The sequence below is a fragment of the Danio aesculapii genome, chromosome 10, assembly GCF_903798145.1.
Source record: "Danio aesculapii chromosome 10, fDanAes4.1, whole genome shotgun sequence".
Classification (NCBI taxonomy): Eukaryota; Metazoa; Chordata; class Actinopteri; order Cypriniformes; family Danionidae; genus Danio; species Danio aesculapii.
This window is the reverse complement of record NC_079444.1, coordinates 18168633-18193614: the sequence shown is the minus strand read 5'-3', so window position 1 is coordinate 18193614 and position 24982 is coordinate 18168633. Positions and strand designations below refer to the sequence as shown.

The 24982-nt window shown below is 33.2% G+C and overlaps 1 protein-coding gene across 2 annotated transcripts in view; it reads left to right on the top strand.

Annotated features, from left to right (window-relative positions):
* Window positions 1-24982, top strand: part of igsf9a (immunoglobulin superfamily, member 9a) — a 59474-nt gene that overhangs the window by 15469 nt on the left and 19023 nt on the right. For both annotated transcript variants that reach the window (XM_056466891.1, XM_056466890.1), the window contains exons 4-8: window positions 17055-17204; window positions 19955-20106; window positions 20742-20859; window positions 23943-24084; window positions 24167-24312. In XM_056466891.1, coding sequence (XP_056322866.1) covers window positions 17055-17204; window positions 19955-20106; window positions 20742-20859; window positions 23943-24084; window positions 24167-24312 — 708 coding nt within the window. The remainder of the gene's footprint in view (window positions 1-17054; window positions 17205-19954; window positions 20107-20741; window positions 20860-23942; window positions 24085-24166; window positions 24313-24982) is intronic.

Below are 24982 nucleotides of genomic sequence, written 5' to 3'. Positions count from 1 at the left end.
ATGAGTTAAAATATTACTGTAGGGTTAGGATAGGGGTTTGGTTTAAGATAGGTTTCCTGTAATCATGCATAATTCATGTTTTTTTTTAATATAATAAATGAATGTTGTTACAAGGACAGTGTAAATATCCTAATAACAAGTTAAATTGTGACCATATTAATTTGCCATAATTGGTAACAATTTGATTTAATTAATACATAATATTTAAATAATACTTAATATTTAATTTAAAAGGTTTTAGTATTTGCAATATATGTTAAAATTATTTATTGAAAGCGAGATGACACACATATTGAATAGTTGTATTTTTAATTAACAAATGTTAACAAAGATAATAAATACTGTAACAAATATATCACTCATGATTGCTAATGTATTCAATAATATTAACTAAGAAACATCATTTGTAAAATATTACCGTAATTATTAGTTCATTTCTTACACATTTCTTATTCCATATTATTTTTTCTCCCAAAATTTATTCTGATTATGCTGAGTATAATGAATATTGCTGGATAAATGCTGAAAATAAATGTTTTTACAATTGGATTGATTTATTTTTTTGTAAAATTGTGTAAATTATCCTGTAGTGGCATGGCTAAACTCAATATTAAAATTAATTAATAACACTTTGCATAAATTCTTTACTACAATTTGTTAAATTTCAATAGATTATCCCAAAAAAAGTCATTGAATTTAATGTTTTATATTGCTAGTCAAAAAATTCCTGACAAGAAAAACTGAATGGCCACGACCTGCTGTATTATAAACCACATCCTTCTATCCTCAATGTAGTATCTCTTTCCTAAAGCCGTCCTTCAGAGTGCCACTTGGCTCACAGCGCGTCTCAGCTTACAGTAACTCTGCTCTTTTGTGTGCTGTGAGATCTGCTGGTTTCTCCCCATCTCAATGCACAAGTCCCTATTGTGTTTTTGGGTGCTGGAATACAAAGGGTGTCCAGGGGGAAAAGAGTTTTTCAATAGGCTGAAAATATTATTTCACCGCGTTCTTAAAAAGACAATAGCTGTAAGAAACAGGCTGCTTTGGTAACACTGCAGGTTTCTGTATTTTCTGAGCCCTGCAGTTCATGCATGAGTGTAGTTTGTTCTCTTTGCAATTAAACAAATTCACTAGGATGACACCGCATGTGTTTATTGCAATGTTGCCATGGCGATGGAATGCAAACTTAGTGAGCATAAATTATAGCTTGGTTTGTAATCAGATTAGATTACTTGTGGAACAGGAAATGGTTTATATTGTATGCTAATGTGAAGTGAAATTATCCGGCAAGCAGCAGTTTATAAGTGAACAAGTTCATTGCATAAATTTTAAGTGCATTCACTTGTTTGGTTTGATTTAAAGGTAAACTCTAGTGTAATTGCTCTGTTTAAGCGGCTGTTTAAGCGGTCATTGGTGGACTGAAACTGCTGATATTACTTTCTGGCTACTTTAGAGCCCAGGAGACACACCGCATCATAAGATGGTAATATTGGTTAGATTTAGGTCATGATGTCAGGTGACCAAATTCAATGTCTTGCCAGCGTCTAAGCACAACGTTATTTTGACGTCCAAAAAGGACGTCAAATTACGTTGATATTTGGTTGATTTTAAGTTGTGTTGGGAAGTGACCAAAATCAAAATCTAATGATGCGATAGTGGTAACATCCACACAACATCAAGGTGTAACATGATTAAATGTTGATATTTGTTTTTTTATAGGTTGATTTTTAGGTTGGACATTGGACATTGACGTCAGCCTGACGTTGGGTTTTGACGTCAACCCGATTTTTATTTCTTAACAAAATCCAATGTCCCCACTTCATTGGGGTACGTTGGGGGGCAATGTCAATATGGCGTCATGTTGATGTCCTGTGCTATTTTTTTGAGAATCGGTGTACTGTAAAAAACAATCGATTTGTGTTGGGACAACATGAAAGAATTAAGTTAGCATATTAGTTTTTACAAATTTAAGTGGATTGGACATAAAACAGTTTCATTGACCCAAAAACTCTCAAGAATTGTGTTGTTTTAGCTCAATTTAAATAAGTAGTTTAAACAAACAGCAATGTCATTTTTGAGTGTGTGGTTTCACTGAAATCATGAATGCAGCTTGGACCATATACACTGAAAAAATTATTCAAATTATAAAGATAATTCCTTGGATTTACTGAAAATGTTTAAGTTAAGTAGCTGTAAACAATTTATTTGGGTTGAATTTAAACAAACACATTATTTTGAACATCACTACATTTAATTTGTTTGTTTAAATTCAACCCAAATAAATTGCTTGCAACAATTTTGCAGACGTCATTTATTTTCAGTGTACATCTATATAAACCAAAAGCTGGATATGATGTCTCAAGATTCAACTATATGTGGCTGTTTACACATTGTTCACTTTATGCATATTTTTTTCTAATCGGAGGGCTACGTGATTGTGAAACAGCTGGTGTAAATTCCCTCCAAAATGCATTCAGTACGGATACAAATCCAATCGCACACACGACTTCAGGAGGTCTGGAATGTATTCCAGACAACTCAACAGATCTAAATGTGTCTACATTTTTTCTACTCACAAAATATATAAGAAAATTACATATGTGACAGTGTGTAATTGGCTATATGATAGTCAGATAGAACACAAATGCAACAAGCAGTGTAGTGTCATAGAAGACCAATTTTAGGATGTTTCTTTATATTTTTTTATTAGATTTTTTTGGTTCATTCTACATTTGTCCAGTCATTAGTTGAATGTTAAATCAATTGACAACAGACATGCATCATGCACCTGTAGCAGCCTATTTCTGTCAATGGAGAAGAAAAATAATAGGACAATAAAGCATTTTATTCATTTACAAAGGCTTTGTGTTTAGTTGTTGGGAAAGTAGGTTATACACAAATATCATGTAAACACTTTACAGTTTTAAATGATGACCTGGGTGTATCTCTATGACAAAAATAGATGTTTTATTTAGCCTTTGATGACATTAATCGTGGAGCCTGCATTGTGCGCTTGTGATGTTTTCTTGGAACTAGTGAAGTACAAAGCCTCCTCTGGCCTACATTTAAAACCTTTTGCTGAATAACCAGTGGTGGAAAGAGTACTGAAAAATCATACTCTAGTAAAAGTACCATTACTTGCCCAAAAATAGTGCATGTAGAGTAAAACTATCTGTAAATATTACTCAGATTAGGAGTAAAAAGTAGACCTTCTAAAAGTACTCAGGTGAGTAGTGAGTTTACATGCAATTTGTGTGTGTGTGAAAATGTAACATTCTGTAATGCATTTAGTTATTATTTAAGGCTATTTCAGTCATAATACAGTAGACATCCATCATTTTCTCATCAGTGACATGCAGTGTAAGCAGTCTCTGCGTCATTGCATGTGATTTTGGGTATCTTCTTGGAAACTTTTAATGCTTCCAAATGATTAGCTGCATTTATGAAGCGTCCATGTCTTGAGGTTGTTCAATATAATGCAATTTAGTTTCTATGTGTGCTTTGACTGGACATGAATCACAGGACTGATATTTCTACTTTAGCCAATCTCCATAGACGAAAAAATAAAGGAGTGACTGCAGGTTGAAGGGAAATAGTGGATTAAAAGTACTGATTCACCACTAAAAATGGACTCAAGCGAAAGTAAAAGTACACATTTATGAACTACTTCATAATTAAAATTCCTAAGATAAACTACTCAATTACAGTAATACCAATATTTGTTATTTGGTACTTTACACCACTGAGAGTAACATATATAGCTTATGTTTTTGTAAAATTAATAATAGTTAAGTAAAATGCAGTGTATCTGAATACTTCAAAGTCAAACTAAGTCAGAGTCAAAATAAGCTAGTGAAAGTTGCATATAGTGTGGGATTTGAAGATCAGAATCATATTCATTTAGCTGAAACACATTAATGTGGCGGCGACGCTGTGGCGCAGTAGGTAGTGCTGTCGCCTCACAGCAAGAAGGTCGCTGGTTCGAGCCTCGGCTGGGCCAATTGGTGTTTCTGTGTGGAGTTTGCATGTTTCCGGTTGCTCCGGTTTCCCCTGTTTGTAGTGTATGACTGTGAATGAATGTGTATGATATGTTTCCCAGAGATGGGTTGCAGCTGGAAGGGTATCCGCTGCGTAAAACATATGCTGGATAAGTTGGTGGTTCATTCCGCTGTGGCGACCCCAGATTAATAAAGGGACTAAGCCGAAAAGAAAATGAATTAATGAATGAACATCTATGAGGCTAAATGTAAAACAAATCAGATAACTATCCGATCAAAGAAAATGCATTAAGTGATCAGGTGTAAACAATTGAATGTACATTTGTTTACTTGTTGTGAAACCAACAGTGCTTTAAAGACAATTGGAACAAGCAAGCGAATTTGCAATTGTCTGTGAATTTGTTAACTTGTATGATATTTAACAGTTTATTATGCACATTTCTTTATGTGCAACAAGCAACTTTTCTACAGTAAGTGCATTTATACAACTTTCATACACCCATTCCAATATTCCAAAATGGCGTCTTTCAAACGAACCTGAAACATTTTATATGTAAATAGCTTTTCCGCAGCCAGGAGGGGTTTGGGTGGTTTGGAAAACCCACCCCTCACTGACAAAGGCTCAGAATTTGTCCTATACATAATCATGTGTCCTATTTTGACTGTTATGCCATCATAAATAGTGAAAATAACCCATCGAAAAAATCATTAAAACTAAGCGGAATCCTCTGTTGGCTGTCGCTTCAGTGTGACTTCAGCACTTCTGACACAGTGAAGTCATCTTTCGCTACTGTATTGTTTTTAAATGGAGGAAAGATTTTACAAGTAACTTTCATTCTAAATATTAGACCTTATTCTTAAAACAAAAAAATGACCAGTAAAAAGGTGTGAAACACCAAAAAACAGCCTGGTTTGGCTATTACTGTTATCCATGAATTTTCAAATGTACTTTTTACAAGAGAGGCTGCAAAAATTGTGAAGATCTACATAATAATAATAAAAAAAAAAAAAATAATAATAATAATAATAATAATAATTATTATTATTATTATTGTTGTTGTTATTATTATTATTATTATTATTATTATTATTATTATTATTATTATTGTTGTTGTTGTTGTTGTTATTATTATTATTATTATTATTATTATTATTATTATTATTATTATTCTGTTTACCTTTTTTATTATTCACATGGCCAATTTCTGACTGAGGAAAGTTGAATGTGCTGGCGAGTTTGTTATTTGCCTAATAAATGACAACAGGCTTCAGTTTTTCATTTAAAACTTTAACAGATTCCTATTTTTTTCTAATGATATATATGAATATGTAATAAATTAGTATTTGAAAAATAAGTACTTAACGCATATTTCTTTATTCTAAATCTTTAGGACACATCTTTGGTACATTAAAAAGTGGTTATGATAACCATCATGTCACTAAAATGCAGTATTTATACTTGAATAACTGCAAAAATGTCCACTTTTTGAGAAAAAAAGAACCAACGCTATGACCAGTCTGGCTACAGGTCTGATTCGTGCGATATGCATAGCATGTTTGTAATGCAATTTAAAGGGAGAGTTCACTTTCAAAAGTAAAATTGCTGTTGATTTACTCACCCTCTGACCTTTTTCATCAGTAGAGCATTAAAGAAGAGTTTTAAAAAAAAGTCTTATAGTGATTTGTAAATTGGAAGTGAATGGCTACCAGCACAAAAGGTTTTCGTGACCAGTTTCTCATGACCTGAGGGTGAGTACATTAACAACATACTTAAATTTGTAGGTGAACTATTTGCTTTCACATACAGTCCTTTTTTTTTGATGAGCAACTGTTTCTCAGTGATTTGCTTATTCAATGGTTCATGATGGTTTATAAGCAAATTTAATTACTTGTGCAAAAAGTGATCATTTATAAGCACAACTGCTTACTCGTGCAGCAAGCTATCGCATATGAGCAAATGTTTTCAGTTGATAATGGCATCGCATCTGCTGTTTTAGGATTTTCTTAGACTAATCACCACAGATTATTGATTTTCCTGACATTTGTTCAAGGCTTTAACATTCCTTCCTTGTGAACTGAATTCAGGAATGAATGGGCCGATGTAAACCAGCAGCAGAAGAAAAGAAAGAGGGTGTCAACTGAAGCTTTGTGTGATGTGAAACAAAGAAAAGAAACAAAAGGTGTAAAGCCGGGGCTTTTTGTGCAATGTCAGACTTAAGGTGTGGTTGAGGGGGGGCAGGTACACCACGGGAAGAGGGATAGAGTGAGCTTGGAGTAAATTTGGTGTCCTTAGGCTGTTTAGTATCTCATTCTACAGCTCATAGTGATGTTATTCAGGTTCCCGGAGCAGTTTGACTCAAAAATCAAATGCACATTTCGGCTTTGTGTTTGATTATACCATAAATAAATGATAAAAATCAGCTTGATAGGAACCTAAAATAACCTTTACTTCTTGAATTCTTTGCATTATAAAGGGATGTCCTGTTAACAACATTTTATACAGTATGACATTAATGGAAAAGCTGTGCAAAGTCAAAACATGCTGTTTTAACATTTCAGGGGAGAAATATCCAGTGCTGACAAAAAATGAGTGAAGAAGTGATTGTTTGATTCTTAGTCTTATCTTTATTGTTTAAAAAGTCTATTCAGGCTATGTCCAGCTCTTGTTCAGTTTTTTTATGTAAACATGTCACATACTGTACTGTCACATCTTTTTTTAACAGCAAAATTATTAATTTTTTATTAACTATAATAACCCTGGTTTATTTAACTTAAATAAATATGTACAATGTAATATTTTTCAATTAAGATTTAAAAGTTTTCAACTTTTTCCTTAATGCTTGTTTTATTTCTGATAAAATAATAATAATAAAAAATACTTCTGTAGTTTAATCCTCAAGGTTTTATATTTATAATTTATTCAATGATATAAATACATTTAATTTGTAATTATGAAGATTAAATCGAGAAGTACACTGGAATAATATAATATATTTTTGTCACAATTTCTTCAAGTTAAACTAAACTTTTATCTTGATTTGTTGGTTTATCTTGATGGGCACATAATACATTTCCTTGTGCCTAGTCCCTTTATTCATCGAGGGTTGCCACAGCGGAATAAAGTGCCAACTTATCCAGCATATGTTTCACACAGCGGATGACCTTCCAGCTGCAACCCAGTACTGGGAATCATCCATACACACTCATTCACCTGGAGGAGACCCATGCCAACACGGCAAGAACATACAAACTCCACACAGAAATACCAACTGACCCAGCTGGGACACGAACCAGCGACCTTCTTGCTGTGAGGCGAACGTGCTAATCACTGAGCCACTGTGTCACCCCACATAATACAATGGTAGTTTTTTTTTCTCAAATAAAGCAGTAAATTAAAGTGACTCTTAGAGAAGACCAGATTCTCATGACTGGGTTCTGTGAGTCCATATGTGTTTTACACATTGTGGAATTCACAGACCCTATACAAAATAGATTATAATGAAGAGCATCACTCTCTGATGATTTTACTGATGTACCTTCTTACAAATAACTGACTGACAGTTTTACAAATAACCATTCAAAATCTTTATCTGCTGCCATTCATCTTCTATTTTCCTCTTTGTATTGAACAGACATCTTGTTATAATCACGTTTCTGCAATTCTGAGTGTGCTTCACGCAGGTGAATGTGCTTGATGTATCGCTGTTACAACTGGCTCTAAATTGTACAATAAAAAAGGCTGCAGGGACCAAGTCAACAGTATTAGGAATTTATTAACAAAAACATAACTAACAAAAATATTGAAAGCAGGATAAATCTGTAGTGAAAATATGCATGGCAGTGACCTGTGAGCTCATGATCTAAACTTAAAAAGAATAAAAAGAAAGCAAGCAGAACATCTGTTTAGCGTCGACCTCTCAACCCTCTTCACATTCCAAATGCTGCAATCTTTATCCACATCACGAGCCTCGGTTGGAACCACCAATCCACATATCATCAAAAGCTACCTGCAAATCAAATCTAACAAAAAGGCTCTTTGATGGACGTCCAGTCTGTAGCTCTGCACAGCTCTGGCCAGAGGAGATAGGGTCTTGCCCAACTGAGCCTGGTTTCTCTCAAGGTTTTTTTTTTCTTCACTTTCGTCAATTGATGAAGTTTGTTCCTCGCCACTGTCGCCACAGGCTTGCATGGTTCGGGGCATGTGGAGCTGCGCATTAATAGATTTGCTCCTCAGTGTTTGGACTTTCAGCAGTGAAAATTAAACCACATTGGACTGAACTAAACTGAACTTCAACTCTGAAAACTGAACTGACAGTTTCAATCTACTATAATCTTCTTAGCTAAGCTGCTTTGACACAATCTACATTGTAAAAGCGCTATAGAAATAAAGATGAATTGAATGGAATTGATTTGAATCTGGATCTAAATCCACCAGAGACTTTCCTATCAACACTGTATTTCTGGAAAAACATCATGCATTTCTCATTGTGCTTCATGCAGATGAGTAGACCTGACAGCCAACCTGTAGAAGAGGCACTTTTTTCTCTCCATTTGCACCAGACACCTTCTTATAAGCACCCTATACTTCTTAGAAAACACTGTGCAATTCTGAGTGTGCTCCATACAGGTGAGTGTGCTTGACAAACCACGTGTAGGACACACTCTCTCCTCTCTGCTCAGAAAATAAATTCTACAATAAATTAGATTTGTCATAGCATTTGTATACTGCTCTCTGATGATTTGAGGAGTTTCTTGTATCCTCGCTTGTAAGTAGGTGTGGAAAAAACATATGCTAAAAAAATAAATGTAAATGTATATTTAAACCAGCCTGATCTCACGAGAAAACGTAAGTATTTTACGTTTTGTCAGTTTAGTGGCTAATTCGTACGAAATTGTTCGATTTTAAAAAGGAGGCGTGGCACCTAACCCCACCCCTAAACCCAACCGTCATTGGGGAATAAGCAAATCGTACTAAATCGTACGAATTAGATCGTACAAATTCATACGAATTAGCCACTAAATCAAAAAGTTACGAATTGCCGTGAGATTGTGTTGATTTGAACACTAAATCTAAACTCTTACTAACTAACAGCATTTCAGCTCGAGAAGCCATTGGTCAGGTCAAACTAAGCAGCTTTCCAGTAGCCTATTGTGGCGATTCCAGTTTCAAAAGATAACAGAGTCTTGACACACAATGAAAAGAAAACAGATGACGACTGCGGTCTGAAACCCGAGCTACGCTTTCCTGAGCTGAAACTGGAGAGTCCCTACCTGGGAAAACCTGCGCCAAAGGGTGACACAATGTTTCTAGGATAGAAGGTAGAGGATTGGATTTAGAATCCAGGTTTCATCGCCTCAAGTCACACAACTGCTTGAAAACACCCTTGAACTTTAAACTTTATATTTGAGTTGGAGGTGAGTTAAGTGTTAGTTAAATAGACTTTATTGCAGGTTGTTTTACAAGCAAGGGTTAATTTGAATTTAAACATCATTTAAAGGGATGGTTCACTGTCATCAGATTCTGTCATCATTTATTATCCCTCCACTTGTTTGAGCTTTTAACACGTTTGAGCTTTTTTATTCTGATGAACAGAAAAGACGAATGTTTAAAAAAAGCTGGAAATGGCCACTGGTATCCAACATTTTTCAAAATATCTTCTTTTGTGTTCAGTAAAAAAAGAAACGTATAAAGGGTTGGAATCACATGAGAAGAAGTAAATGGTGAATACGTTTTTGTTTTGGAGTAAACTATCACTTTAAGGCAGAGGTGTTCAAACTCGGTCCTGGAGGGCCGGTGTCCTGCAGATTTTAGCTCCAACTTGCTTCAATGCACCTGCAAGGATGTTTCTAGAATGCCTAGTAAGAGCTTGATTAGCTAGCCCAGGTGTGTCTGATTGGGGTTGGAACTAAACTTTGCAGGACACCGGCCCTCCAGGACCGAGTCTGGACACCCCTGCTTTAAGGCATGGGTAATTTCCTGATTTATATAATAATATTTAAAAATAACTGGAAAACATTGCTTTATATGGACTAATACAACATCATTTTTTATATTTTACAATGAACTTATTACAGTAAAAACAAAAACAATCTCATTTATAACAGAATGGAGTTACACTAGTTATGCCTTAATTTACTCACCGATGTCATCTGCATAGTCCTCTATCCATCAAGTGACATTATTTACTGTTTAAACTTTTTTCAGTTTGCATTTTTTGTAGCTCACCAATAAACAAACAAACCAAAATAGGTTACATCTAATTAGATATAACGATCTCTTTTAAAGGTATTTGCCCCAACCCTCTTCATCCTTCTCACTGTATTCTTAGATGGAATGGTGGGCCAAATCAAAGGTTACAATGGGCCAACTTTGGCCGGTGGACCCTACTTTGGGCATCTCTGCCTTAGGCAAGATGTTCCAGTCAGTATTCAGATTTTGTGCATTTGGGCTTATCATAAAGTGTTTGTTTTTTTGAGTCTAATGTTAAGAAAACATTCAGAAGCTGTTTTAAGTGTTTCTTTTGTAGCACTTCATCAATTTGTTCCTGTAGATTTCAGTTCCAGTGGATGTTTTCTCAAAATGAGTTTTCCTCCCACGCTAAGCCATAAATCCTCACTTCGGCAGCACTTACAGTGACAAAACCTCAAAGTTTTATTCATTCTCAAGGATTTTCTTTTTCTGTGAAATCAGTTCATACACAATGTGCCTGATAATATACAACTTTTTTATATAAGAAATTGTGTTTTTTTTTCTAGCTCTTCACAGAATGTTCTGATTTTTGGAGTGACGAAAAGATGAAAAGACGAAAAAATCCCCTTCTAAAAAACAACCTTTGACTCTAATATTTCAAAATAATGAAGCAAAAAATTTCAATCTGACCTGACATTTTAGATGTTTTGTGCTAGAAATGTATGTAGATTAGCACAAATGTATTGAAATAATGCCTAATATTGATATTTAATTATAGGATTTTAGTAAACTTGTTCCTAATATACAGTGCTCAGTATATATAAGTACACCCTTCACAAATCTCTCTTTTTAATTAATAGGAAGCTTTACAATATTATATTTGTGCGTATACATTAGATTAGTTAGTACTGAAGCCAAATCTGGAGCTTATCTAACAAAATAACTTAAGACAATGGTCCAAAAACTATTTTGTACTACTATTAAATTTATATATAATAGAAAAATATTAAATACAAATTAAAAAAAGAGGAAAAATCAAGAGAAGCAAACAATGTTAAAAACTTCTTGTTAAGAAAATTTTCAGGTTATAATTTACTTTTACAATATTTAGCTTGAACTTAATTATATTATCTTTCAATTTCTAAATATGTTTGGTGACTAAAATATAATTTTAATAGATATATCTGTTTAATCAATCTGTTTTGTTCAAATGCACCAATATACATTGCCTATATATTTACTGAGAAATGGATACAAATATTCATTTTCAAAATGTGGTGTACTCAATTATGCTGAGCATTGTAATCAATCAACTGAGGAAATATAGTGATGACTATGTAAGTAATTAAGAATTTATTAATTAATGCTTATTTTTATCCTATTAACCTGTAGTTTTTGTCTTATCAGCTGTTTCTGCCCTATAAATAATTATATGTTCCCTACATGCAGTCTGACATTTGCTTCAGATGACTGTACTGTATATGTTACTTCTAATGTTAGTTTCTCCTGAGATTTGACTAAGCAACGCAGCGAGCTCTTGTTTGCTCGACTGTGATCTGCTCAGTGGGAAATGGGTCGTCACTCATAAGTAAACAAGTGAGTTAATGGTTGCATGTGAAAACTTCAGATAAATCTGTGCTGCTCCAGGAAACAGGTGAACACACACATATGGTGATGATGGTGTGTAGCAGTATTGTATGGTTGTTTAGAGATACTTTACAGTTGTGTTTTTATTAATAACATATGGGCATAAGCTCACCGCTCTCTAGGGTTAGTTCACTCACATTTTCTAATGAAGTGATACCAGGAAGTAAGTTTTAGTGCTCAGAGGTGGCTTTTTTAGAGCTCAGTAGCTGTATTATCTCTGGATTTGAGTTTTTTCTGTTCTTTGTCATGTTTCCTTAAGGTACAGTAGGTGATTGTCTTCAGAAACATTTTTTGTTGTGCTGGTTGAAAGTCTCTTCACATTCTAATAGCAATGATTAAATGATCTAAATGTATTTATATATATTTTTATATTCTGGGTAAGGCATAAGACAAAAAAAAAAGTTCATCCAATTAAAATTTGTCAGACCGACAGTACCCGTAATTCTGATAAATTGTCTTTCGACAAATGTGCCGTCAAAAGTTTGGGGTCAGTAGGATTTTCAAATATTTTAAAATAAACTTATCCTGCTCACCAAGGCTGAATCTATTTCACCATAAATAGAGTACAAATTGTAAAATTGTGAAATGTTTTTCACTATAAATTAACTGTTTAAAAGTAGTTTATTATTTAATTTAGTAATTTATTCCAGTGATTTTAATGATGAATTTTCATCTTCATTACTCCTGTCTTCTGAATCACATGATTTTTCAGAAATCACTCTAATATTAATAATAATAATAATAATAATAATAATAATAATAATAATATTAATAATAATAATAATAATAATAATAATGATACTAATAATAATAAAAATAATAACAATATTATTATTATTATTATTAATAATAATAATAATAATTATTATTATTAATATTATTATTATTATTATTAATAGTATTAAAAAAATTGTGACTAAAGAAATAATTTCATTTAAAACTACATACAATAAGTAATAAATAAATATTTAATAAAAAGGTATTTAACAATAAATTTTTTTTTTCACTTTTAATAAATGCCGCCTTGATCAAAATAATTTTCTTAAAAAAAAACCTGAAAAAAAAAACCTGACCCCAAATTTTTGACTGGTAGTGTAGATTTGTACATCTGCGCACCCCATTCACGCAGACTCGCCGTTTGCAAGTGCATGTGTGTTCATGTGCAAACGAGAGAGAGAGAGAGAGAGATCAAGTGACAGTGGTAAAAACAAATGCTGAATCACAACTTTTTAAAATCCTGAATTAATATTTAATTATTACTTTCGAATGATAGAGGAAGAAGGACATCATGGCTGAAGTATTTCTTTTAGACAGGTAATGTTATGTTTTAAAATACTTTTAATTCAGCAAAGCTTATGTAGGTAGTTGTTTTACGAATGGGTTATATGCACACAAGTATTGTTCAGCCTCTGAAATCTCCCGGTGAAAGATTGATGTGACTATTTCTAATTTAATAAGGGACATTTTACAGCATCAATAAAGTAGATTTTTATTTAATATAACAACAAAACATAAGTAAATAGCGCTATTCAGTTTTATATTTTATTTGGTTTTATATTCACATTGGTTCATTTTTGAACAATGACAACCTGGGACGCGCTCACTATATTGTTTACCATGCTACTTTGAATATTCAGTCTGAAATAGCATGTAAGTATAGCTTAGTAATAAGCGTAATTCCTGTATCCCGCTGGCCAACCACTAAGCATACAGTAGTCACTTTAGGACAATGCGCTTGAGAGAGACCAGCGATCCTTGCATGCATGAAATATTGCACATAATGACAAATTTAGCTTTTGCTATACAACTGAAAACGTGCTAGATATAACACAGCTTTTTGTTCAGAATTGTAGTATTGTAAAGTACTGTAAAGTTTTCTAACTGACTAATGACATGATCTAGTGGGTTGTCCACTGTCATCTTTAAGGTGCGTGTTCGTGATTTCAGGAGTCATGGGAGGGACTGTGTTTTCAAAAATATTATGCTAACGAATAGCATTTTGGCAGATCACATACTGCACTTTTAAGTATCAGTGTTAATTTCAGCCTGATCTCACGAGAAAACGTAAGTATTTTACATTTTGTCAGTTTAGAGGCTAATTTGTACGAATTTGTACGAGTTCAGTCGTACGAAATTGTACGATTTTAAAAAGGAGGCGTGGCACCTGACCCCACCCCTAAGCCCAACCGTCATTGGGGGATGAGCAAATCGTACGAAAATGCACAAATTAGATCGTACGAATTCATACGAATTAGCCACTAAATCAAAAAGTTACGAATTGCCGTCAGATTGTGTTGGTTAATTTAGTACTAGTGTGATACTATTGTCATTTTTATTATTCATTTGAGCAAGGGCTGGTAACTAAAACTAAAAAGTAAAGGAAATACTTATATTCTTATTTTTTAAGTTTAAATAGAAATAAATACAAATCATTAAAAAAATGGCAGTTTGAATAACAAATGTATCAGAAAATAAGTGTCTTTTTTCAGTTAAAACACTGATATTGTGTTTTTATGCCTGAAAATCAGGATTTCATTATTCAGTAAAAAAAAAAGCTTTTATAAAACATTTTTTTCATTTTACATTTGAAAGAAAAATCATCAGTAGCTGACAGACTAAACCAAAAGTTAATAAAAATAGCTCTATGGATATACATAAATTCAGTTTTCCTCCCAGTGGAGCAGTTCTTAATCACATGTTATTCTCTGAAATTTCAGAATTAAGCAGTTGTCTTTACACCTCCCCTCCAAAGTTTAAATTCCCCATAAGCCCCACCCCCGAGCTGATTTAAATCCCTGTCACTACGGCAACTAAATTCAAATCCAAACTACTGGCAACAGGAGCCGTGGCAGTATTTCAGTGTCGGCTTGTGTCTGTATGCATGTGTTCCTGTTCAAATCCCTCAGGACACTTCCATGACCTCTGGTTTGAAACAAACAGAGGCGGATGACGGACCGTGATGATGCTCTCAGCTGTTATCTCTGTTTCCACAGTCACTCCTCATGGGAGATCTATTAATGACTACTGTCGCTGATGATTTTCAGAAACATAGTGATATGCCATGCATACATTCATACCTGATGGATTTTCTGTTTCAAGCTCGTTTTATGTTTCATGTGGCTCCTGTGGGGAAGGGTTTAACTGCCAGACTGTTTAAAAGAGTGTCGAGTTTGAAGAACAAACAAGTGTTTGAAAAGCTCATTTGGCTGAATGAGAGGGAGCGGGCAAGAGAGAGAGAGAGAGAGAAAAAAAGAGAGAGAGAAAAGAAGGTGGAGTGATTCAGCAAACACCGTCACTGCAGGCTTCAGTCACCAGGCAACTCATTGAATTTCAGACGCTCCACTAAGCACTGTATGGCCATATGAGCCTTCAGATACTTCGAAACATGCTGTATTGGACATGTGCAGAATGTATGATTTTATTATTTTTATGTAATTATGTAGAACTAATGTTTATGTGCTGTTTTAAAATAAGTTCAAATAAGTTTCTTGATTTATATTAAAAGTAATATTAGGAACTTAAGTTAAAAGTACTTAAAATTTAAATAATTGTAATAAAAATAAATAAATAAATAAATAAATAAATAAATAAATAAATAAATAAATAAATAAATAAATAAATAAATATCCTCAAAGAACTGATCATAAAAAATAGCAAACTTTTGCTAAACAGCACTAAACAGGGTAAATTTATTATTAATAATAAAAGTCTTATATGGTTGTTTGTTTTTATAAGCTTGTGCATATGCATGCATTTCTATTTAAAATTCAAGTTTTAAAACTTTCAAAAAGTTTGTTGAATGAATGAATATGCAAAAAATAATAAATAAATACTAAAAACGATAAAGTACTAGTTCGGGCCTCGGCTGGGTCAGTTGGCGTTTCTGTGTGGAGTTTACATGTTCTCCCTGCGTTCACGTGGGTTTCCTCCAGGTGCTCCGTTTTCCCCCATAGTCCAAAGACATGCACTATAGGTGAATTGGGTAAACTAAATTGTCCGTAGCTTATAAGTGTGGATGAGTGTGGATGTTTCCCAGAGATGGATTGCAGCTGGAAGGGCATCCGCTGCGTAAAACATACACTGGATAAGTTGGCAGTTCATTCCGCTGTGGCGACCCCAGATTAATAAGGGACTAAGCTGAAAAGAAAATAAATGAATGAATGAATGATAAAGTACTAATATTAAAAATAACTGATTCAAACACATTTACTTTGTGATTTTGTAGATTGTTGAATTAATATAAAGCGTTATTATTTATGGATGATTCTAGAATTGTGGGTACATTTTGCATCTCTAAGATAAACCTTTTTTTTTTTAAAACAAAAAAGTCAATAAAACAGTTTTGATTAATAACACAAATTCTATCAAGTTATTTCCAAAAACTAATGTTTGTGTGTGTATTTAGAGGTATTTATTAAAGACTCCCACTATAGCTATTTTTGTCTGTCTTTACCTCATAAGTAGGACCAGACAGAATCTGTGGACATTTTTTGCTATTTCTGCAGAGAATTTTGTAAAACAAATTGCAGATTTATGTGGAATGATTTCAGGAGTATCATATCTAAAAATTTAATATAGGAAATAAAAAATAATACATTTTTATTTTTTATTTAAGGTTTACAATACAAGTCCAATTAGATCCACTTATTTGGTAAACAAAGCAAGTCACTCAATTAATATATCTACTCAAAGACAGAAAATATTACTTTACAAACTGTATTGTAAATAATTCATTTGAACATTTTAATAAAACTATTATTATATAACAATAATATTAGCAAAATTAATTTTAAAACTGAATAAATATAAATTTACACACATTTACACAAGTAAATACATAGACTCAATGGCTAAAAATCTGTCTGGCCCTACTCATATGTAAAACTTACTATATAAAATATATACAATTCTGTTGTAGACATGCCATCTGGTTTGAGGTTAGCATGTGAGCTAAAGCACAAAATGGTGGAAAATATCAACTCTGTTATTGTAAACTCTGTTGTTTAAAAAAGTTTAAAAATAAATTAAACAATGATTACCAGCAGAGTCAAATGTTTCCTATCACATTGAAGTATTTTGCATTATTTTATATTAAAGTATATATTCAGTTTACTGTGAATTTTACATTTGCTGTATGGCATTAGTTTAAGAAAAATGAACACTTGAAATGTACCCGCACTTATGGAATGACTCATATAAAACTGGTTATCTGTGTCCAGGTCGAGTGTCTCTCCTCGGGGGCACGTCTCTGCAGATGAGTGGTCTTCAGCTGGAGGATGAAGGCTGGTACGAGTGTCGAATCCTCCCTCTTGATCAAACCACAGAAGAAGCTGGAAGCAGCGGCAGCTGGACTCGGCTGTCCGTCACAGGTGAGACTCAACATCTCCAATGAGGAAGTGTCTGTAGATTACCATAACAATGGCCTGTATAAAATAACGTTTTTGAGCCATAATTCTCCATTTTAGCAGCACTTATAGACTTATATATATATATTATATTACAATTTTATTCATCTATAAATTCTGATTTTGAGTTTTTACTGAGGGACATGTTCATACACAATATGCCTGATTATACACATCATTTGATTCTACTTTTGAGTTACTTCTGAATTAAGAGATTTTCAAAACCCCCTCTGTAAAAGCGTTTGACCCTAATATGTGCAAAAAAGGAACCTGACTTCATCCTGTGGTTCGATTTTTGTGCATTTTCTTGTGCAAACGCCTCATTTTTATGTCAACATAAAGTTTTAGAAAGCATATAATACCATAATGCGTGCAATTATTAATGTAATCAATCAACTGTGCAAGTATTGTGATATTATTAGTAATTATTTTTTACTGTATTTCCTAAAAGCATGTATATTTTACCAGCCGTCTGAATCAGAATTATCAAAGCGCTTCTCTTGATGTCAGACAGTGAGACAATGGCATTGTGCTCCATTCAGACCTGCAGTGAACAATGAGTGAGCACACAGGCCAGCTGCTTTTCAGCTGTCTGTCTCCATCAGACACACCTAAAAGCTTCGGGACACATTAAAGAAGACACTCCAGGCCTGTGATGATACTGGGTTCGGTTTTCAGCTCATCATTCGTTTGAGTCGCAGGACGCCAAGCTGAAACAGCATCTTGCAGGCCTGGCTAGACTCAGTGTGGCTTTCTGTAAATGAAAAACAAAACTTATTAAGTATTAAGCAGTCAGTGCTCACAACGCCATCTCAAAACTTTCAGTTAAAAGTTTTTAAGTACAAGCTAGATTTTAAGTAGTTCAGCTTTGGCCATTTATCATTTGAATTAAGTGAAGGTAAAGATATTTGAAATGTTACAAAACATTCAAATAAATAACATTTCAAATAAATGAGCTTTTTATTGAGATTTAAAAGGTATCACATTTTTAAACAATATTATATTGCAAGACATCTGTTTTTAGAATTGATAATAATATAGATGTTTCCTCCGATCAGCAAATCAGCCTATTAGAATGATTACTGAAGCATTATAGGACACTGAAAACTCAATCACAGAAATCGATTACATTTTAAAATATATTTAAAAAGAAAAACTTTATTAATTATTATAAATTTCAACAATAGTTGACAATATTACTGATTTGAATGGATTTCTTATCAATTAAACACAGTCCTTGTAAACATAAGACAGTTAAATAAATAAAAATGAAATAAAATAATAATAAAATCTGTCCGATTGTTAAAATATAGGTATATAGTTTAATTTTTAATTCTTTTTCAGATATTTCCCAGGTGCTGTTTAATGTAGAAAATATTTATCCAACATATTTTTATAATACTAGTTTTATTTTCTAATGAGTCATTTATTTTGCTATGATGAGAGTACATAATATTTTATTAGCAAGATACTAGATCTCAGCATAAAGTGCAATTTAAAGGCTTAACTAGGCAATTTCAGTAAATTTGCCAATTCGTGTCCAATGGTTGTTTTCTAAATGATAAAAAAAACAATTATTTCTCAATAATTTTGACCCTAAATTTACTTTAAAAGAAATAATATATTTTTTTTCTAGAAGAGATAAATATATTAAGAAAAATATTGTAGTAAATATTTCACAGGAGGGCTAATGATCTTGTCTTCAACTATACAACCTGACACCTTCTTACATTTCTGACTGCTTATCGAGATACAATCCAAACCATTTGCTATGCTCTTCTAGCGGTGGACTTTTAGAATTCCACTCCGTAAATCTGATGCAATCCGGCCGCACCTTTTTTAATCACTATCCTCCAAAAATTTAGAATTTCTCCCAAATTAAGCATTCATGTTTTTAAAATGCATGTTAAGATGCTCCTTTTTAAAATTGCTTATGAATATAACAGTATGTGAAGTGTATGCATTTTATGTAAATATGTATATTGTGTAGGTGTATGTATGCATGCATATACAGCAGTGTTTCCCAACCCTGTTCCTGGAGGCACACCAACAGTACATATTTTGGATGTCTCCGTTATCTGACCCATTAACTTCAGGTTTTGGAGTCTCTTCTGATGTTATGATAAGTTGATTCAGGTGTGTTTGATTAGGGAGAGGTTGAAAATGTGGACTGTTGGTGTGCCTTCAGGAACAGGGTTGGGAAACACTGATATACAGTGTATGCATGTATATGCATATGTAAGGACTATTGTGTGTGTGTGATTGTGCAGATATATGCATATATGCGTGTACATGTATGCTTGTATCTTGTTTATTTTGCTTTATTTGTCTATACATTTGTTTATTGGGTTTATTTTACAATGCTTGTTTGTTTGTTGTTTGTTAAGCGCTTTGAGTTGTGTGTACGTAGGAAAAGTGCTATACAAATAAATAAAATGTATTATTATTATTATTATTATTATTATTATTATTTACACTATTATTATTATTATTATTATTATTATTATTATTATTATTATTATTATTTTATGTAATGTTATTTGAAATAAGAGCTAGTCGACCCATGTCTCTGGCAGAAAAATAGCTGGCAGGATCTATATTTGTATACTGTCCAACTTTCAGTGGAACCTTTTATTTGAAAGATTTTCTCCTCAAATGACTCTTTATTTCTGGGAACTGTTTTTGATTTGAGAGATAATTTTCTGTGCTTGTAGCTCCTCCAGTGCTGACAGAAACCTCTCCTCCGGAGGTGGAAGTGTTTGTTGGTAGATCAGTAACCCTGAAGTGTGCAGCACAGGGAAATCCACGGCCTACAGTCACCTGGTCCAAAGATGGAGCACCAATAAAACCTCAACACAAAGTAAAGGTCAGAATGAAGTACTTTAAAAGCTTACGAAATACTTAACAGCTGCTATTACCTTTCCTGTCTTCATGTATTTCACATTAAAAGTGCTTGTTCTGTTTTTAAAGATCCGAAAACAAACTAAGATTAGTTAGTGCAGTGTTTGATGGTACAAACATAAATAAAACCCGTGAAAACCATATCAGCATTTTTCATCCATTTTCCTACTAAAGAAACATGAATTAAAATCGAGTAAACATGCAAATAAAAAGAAAAATGAAAAAATGACCAGAATTTTAAAAGGAAAATTAAAAAATACATTATAATAACACATTCAATTCATATAAATAAAAATTACAATAGGACCTCACTACATTTACATATACTCCGTTTATTTATATATATACAGTGATGTATTTTTTTTATTTTTTATTTGTATTGTTTTGTTTTGTCAACGTTTTCTACTTATGCAATCACTTTTATACTCACTTTAACTTAAAAGCTATCAGATTTCAAAACCACAACACATTTTGATCGAACTGACTTACCGTAAAATCAGATTACAAATGGAGTGGAGGATCAGGTCTAAAACATGCTTATCCTTCACTTTCCCCCTACAGTCTTCCACTCTCTTCACGTCTCTCATTTTACCCCCATAGATGATGAATGGAAGTGTGTCTTTTCATGCGGTGAGCAGAGAAACAGCAGGCCAGTATCAGTGTTACACTTCCAACTCTGAAGGAAACGCCACTCATGTCACACGACTCAAAATCATCGGTAAGTCAGCATCGATTTTGCCAATTTAATGAGAAAAAACCCATTTACTCTGCTCGTTCCAAACCTGTTTGAATTTCCTGCTTCTGTTGAACACAAATGAAGATATTTTGAAGAATGTTGTAAACCGATAGACATTAACTTCCTTTAGTATTGTGTCCATAGTACGGATGTTAATATCTCCCGGTTTCTTCAAATGATCTTCTTTTGTGTTCAATAGAAAAATTCACGCATAAATATTTGAGTTTGAGTAAGAGTAGGAAAAGTACATTTTTATTTTGAGGCTAATGATCTCGGAAACACTTTATTTTGATGGTCCATTTGAGTATTAGTAGACTGTCTGCTTAATATCTGTTGATACTGTTGCTAAAGAGACATTTAACTGACTATAAGAAACTTTGCAAGTACATGACAACTTACACTAACCCTAAGCCCAACCTTACAGTCTACTTATAATCTAATGAGAATTAGTTGGCAGGTAGATGCAATGTAACTTAAACTCAACAAACTGTTCATCAAAATAAAGTGTGACCATAATCTCTTTGAGGGATTGGTAATTATTTGAAAGGTTTTGTTTAAAACCTGTAAGTCTTGCTCATGAGTATTAATTAAGTGGCATCAGTAATCAGATATGTGAGTGCAAGCCATTTTAGCATTTCATATTGCAGATTACAGTTACGTGTACAATTTACATGCAACTGAAGTGTTGGTTTTGGTCCATAAAATATAATTATTGTCCAAAAAAGAAACAATTTTGGAAGCTAAAAGCTTTTCTGAATGAATGGCTCCCTCTAGTGGTGTATTTCCACATATGCAAGTGTGCTTTTTGTCACACCGTTCTGTTGCTGAAACACAGACAGTATTGTGTCCACAAGCCAAAAGAATTGGGTTTAACTCCTCTAAGAAATTAAACTGACTTAAAAAGTAATGGTAGCCTATGTTGTGAACATCTTGTAATATAATGTAATGTGTATATATACTCGTGATGTTCCTCAGTTGTTAAAAGTACATTTAAATGTACTTAGCATATATTAGCATATATATTATGTATATGTATTAGCATATATAAGATTACTAAAATAAAAGCCTCCTTAAATGTACATAAAAACACTTTCTTAGTACACTTAGGGGTAGGCCTACATGGAATCTGCAGATTTAACCCATCATTGAGTCTATGTATTTACTGTGTGTAAATTAGTATTTATTCAGTTTTTAATTTAATTTCACTAATATTATTGTGATATATTAATAGTAATATTAAAATGTTCATATGAATTATTTACAATACTGTTTGAAATATTAATTAAGTAATATGTTCTGTCTTTTAGTAGATATATTATGGTAAGGTAAAATTCCTGGAGGTCCACGTTACTAAGAACTTGACTTGGTCTCTCCACCTGTCTTGCAAATAAAGCACACCAGCGACTGCGCTGTCTGAGAAGGTTAAAAAGAGCACGCCTCAGCCCATCAATCCTCACAACTTTTTACCGAGGAGCTGTTGAGAGTGTTCTCGCTAGTGACATCTCTCTTTGGTATGAGAATAGCACTGTATCTGACAAGAACACCATTAAGAAGATAATAAAGTCAGCTAAAAGGTCCGTTGGAGTCAAAATGAAATCTATCGAGGAATTGTATCAACAACGCTGTCTGTTCAGGGCAAATAGCATTTTAAGGGATCCAACCCACCCTGGCCAGAGTTTGCTCATGATCATGGCATCAGGCAAATCAGTGCGGTTTTGTGATAGTTTTTATCCTGACATTATAAGACTTAAAAAAAAAGACGTATCTTAAATACTATTGAATAGCTAGTATGTAATAATAAATCAATAAATAGTTAAACTAACACAACATGTTATTATTATTACTATTATAACAAAGTTATTTGAGTATTAATCTATTCCCTTCTGTCATTTTTTTTAATCGGGTTATATTTTATAGAACTATATTTTTATATATTAATGAAATTCATTTATTCATTCATTCATTCATTTTCTTTTCGGCTTAGTCCCTTTTTTAATCTGGGGTTGCCACAGTGAAATGAACCGCCAGCACATGTTTTACGCAGCGGATGCCCTTCCAGCTTCATATTTATGAAATTATAAAAGCTTATTTATTATGTTAGGTTTTATAGTGTTTGATGTTTTTATGCTCTTGTTGGGTCCGATGCAGTGTAATTCCGTTCTGCATTGCAATTTATTGTGATGTTTTGAAAGACAAAACTAAAGGAAACTGCACTGATTATATGAGAGACCTGCTTTGTTTACCAAAGAAGTGGATCTTATTGGATTTACATTGTAAACATTAAATAAGAGTTAAAAATATATTGTTTATTATTTCATAAATTAAGTTTTTAGTTATGATACTTCTAAAGTCTCAGCAGAAATAGCAAAAAATGTCCTTAGATCCTGTCTGGCCCTACTCGTGGGTTCATTTTAAAATGTGCAGTTTGTAGTAATGTTAACTAAAATTTTACTTTAACAATTTCAACTAAGTAATTATGTTTTTCTTCTATTTTGTCTGGCTTTGAACAGGCTGCAGTTTTGCACACACATGTAAAGAGTGTGATTGATATTATCTTTTATTTTAATGTACTAAACTGCACTTTTATCTTGTGTAATTGCAAAAATATCCCATTAAATAGAGATGATATTAAAGTGTATTTTAGCTAAACTTGAACATTTCACTACGAGCATTTTTCTGTACACTTTTGAAAGGTTTATGCAGAAGTGCATGTGTAGTACTCCTCTCAGAAAAGATTCAAATAAGAACCATTGTACTTGTTTCATTTATGTTTGGAATATTTCACTCAGTAAGTGCTTAATGAACGTTTGTTTTTTTTGTGCGTGTGTGTGTAAACCAATCCAATTAAAACAGACATGCTGTATTTCACTTGTTTTGCTTGCAGCTTATACAGTAATTAGGCTAGGCAAATTCTGTCTTATTTTGCCAGCAGGAGTCACGTATATTAGTTCCATAATAAGGAAATAAGTTTGCTAAAGTTTACAGTTTTTTTTCAAAAGAAAAATCAAGTGAAAAATGAAATGAATCAAGTGATATTGTTATTAATATTATTATATAAACAACAGGTCCACCGGTGATCATAATTCCTCCATCGGACACTGTCCTTAACATGTCCCAGGATGCCAAGCTGAAGTGCCAGGCTGAAGCAGATCCACCAAACATGACCTACGTATGGCAAAGACAAGGAGTAGATATTTATCACATCGAGTAAGTTCTGCTATAAAACGGTTCAATATTTGCAGAAACGGACAGATTATGCATTATTCATGAGTGTTTGTCTTTGTTTTAGTTCTCTAAAGTCACGTGTTAAAGTCATCGTGGACGGTACACTTCTCATATCACGTTTGACCCCAGAGGATTCTGGGAACTACACTTGCATGCCCACTAACGGACTTCCAGTCTCCCCTTCCGCCTCTGCCGTACTCACTGTACAGTGTAAGTGTTTTGCACATTCATTCATTTATTCATTATCTTTCAGCTTAGTTCCTTAATTTTCAGGGATCGCCAACTATTCCAGCATATGTTTAACGCAGCAAATGTCCTTCCAGCCGCAACCCAATACTGAGAAACACCCATACACTCATTCACACACGCACTCATACACTATGGCCAATTTAGTTTATTCAATTACATTTAGTTTGTCTTTGGACTGAGGGGGAAACTGGAGCTCCAGGAGGAAACCCACACTAACAAGGGGGACATGCAAACATGTGAGGCGACTGTGCTAACCACTGAACCACCAAGTGTCGCACATCATGGTGCAAAATCAGATTGATTTGTTGTTTGCCCACACTAGGTTTCAATCTAAGTTTTTATGATTCAGCCATGGATACGTGAGATTTTGAATTTAGCACAAACAGGTTGTATTATCAAATTTTAATTTCTATTTTGCAAGCTTCATTTCACATACCATGTGTGCAACATTTTATGCAAAATAAAAGTTTCATATAAACATAAATGTTTAAATTAGAGTCGGAAATGGCAAATCCACATCTATGTGCATCCCAGCATTTTGAGCAAGTTGGATTTCAAATGGAACTTCAAAAATACACATATTTGTATCCAAAGTACTTATCATACGGTATGTGAAATACTTATAAATTAA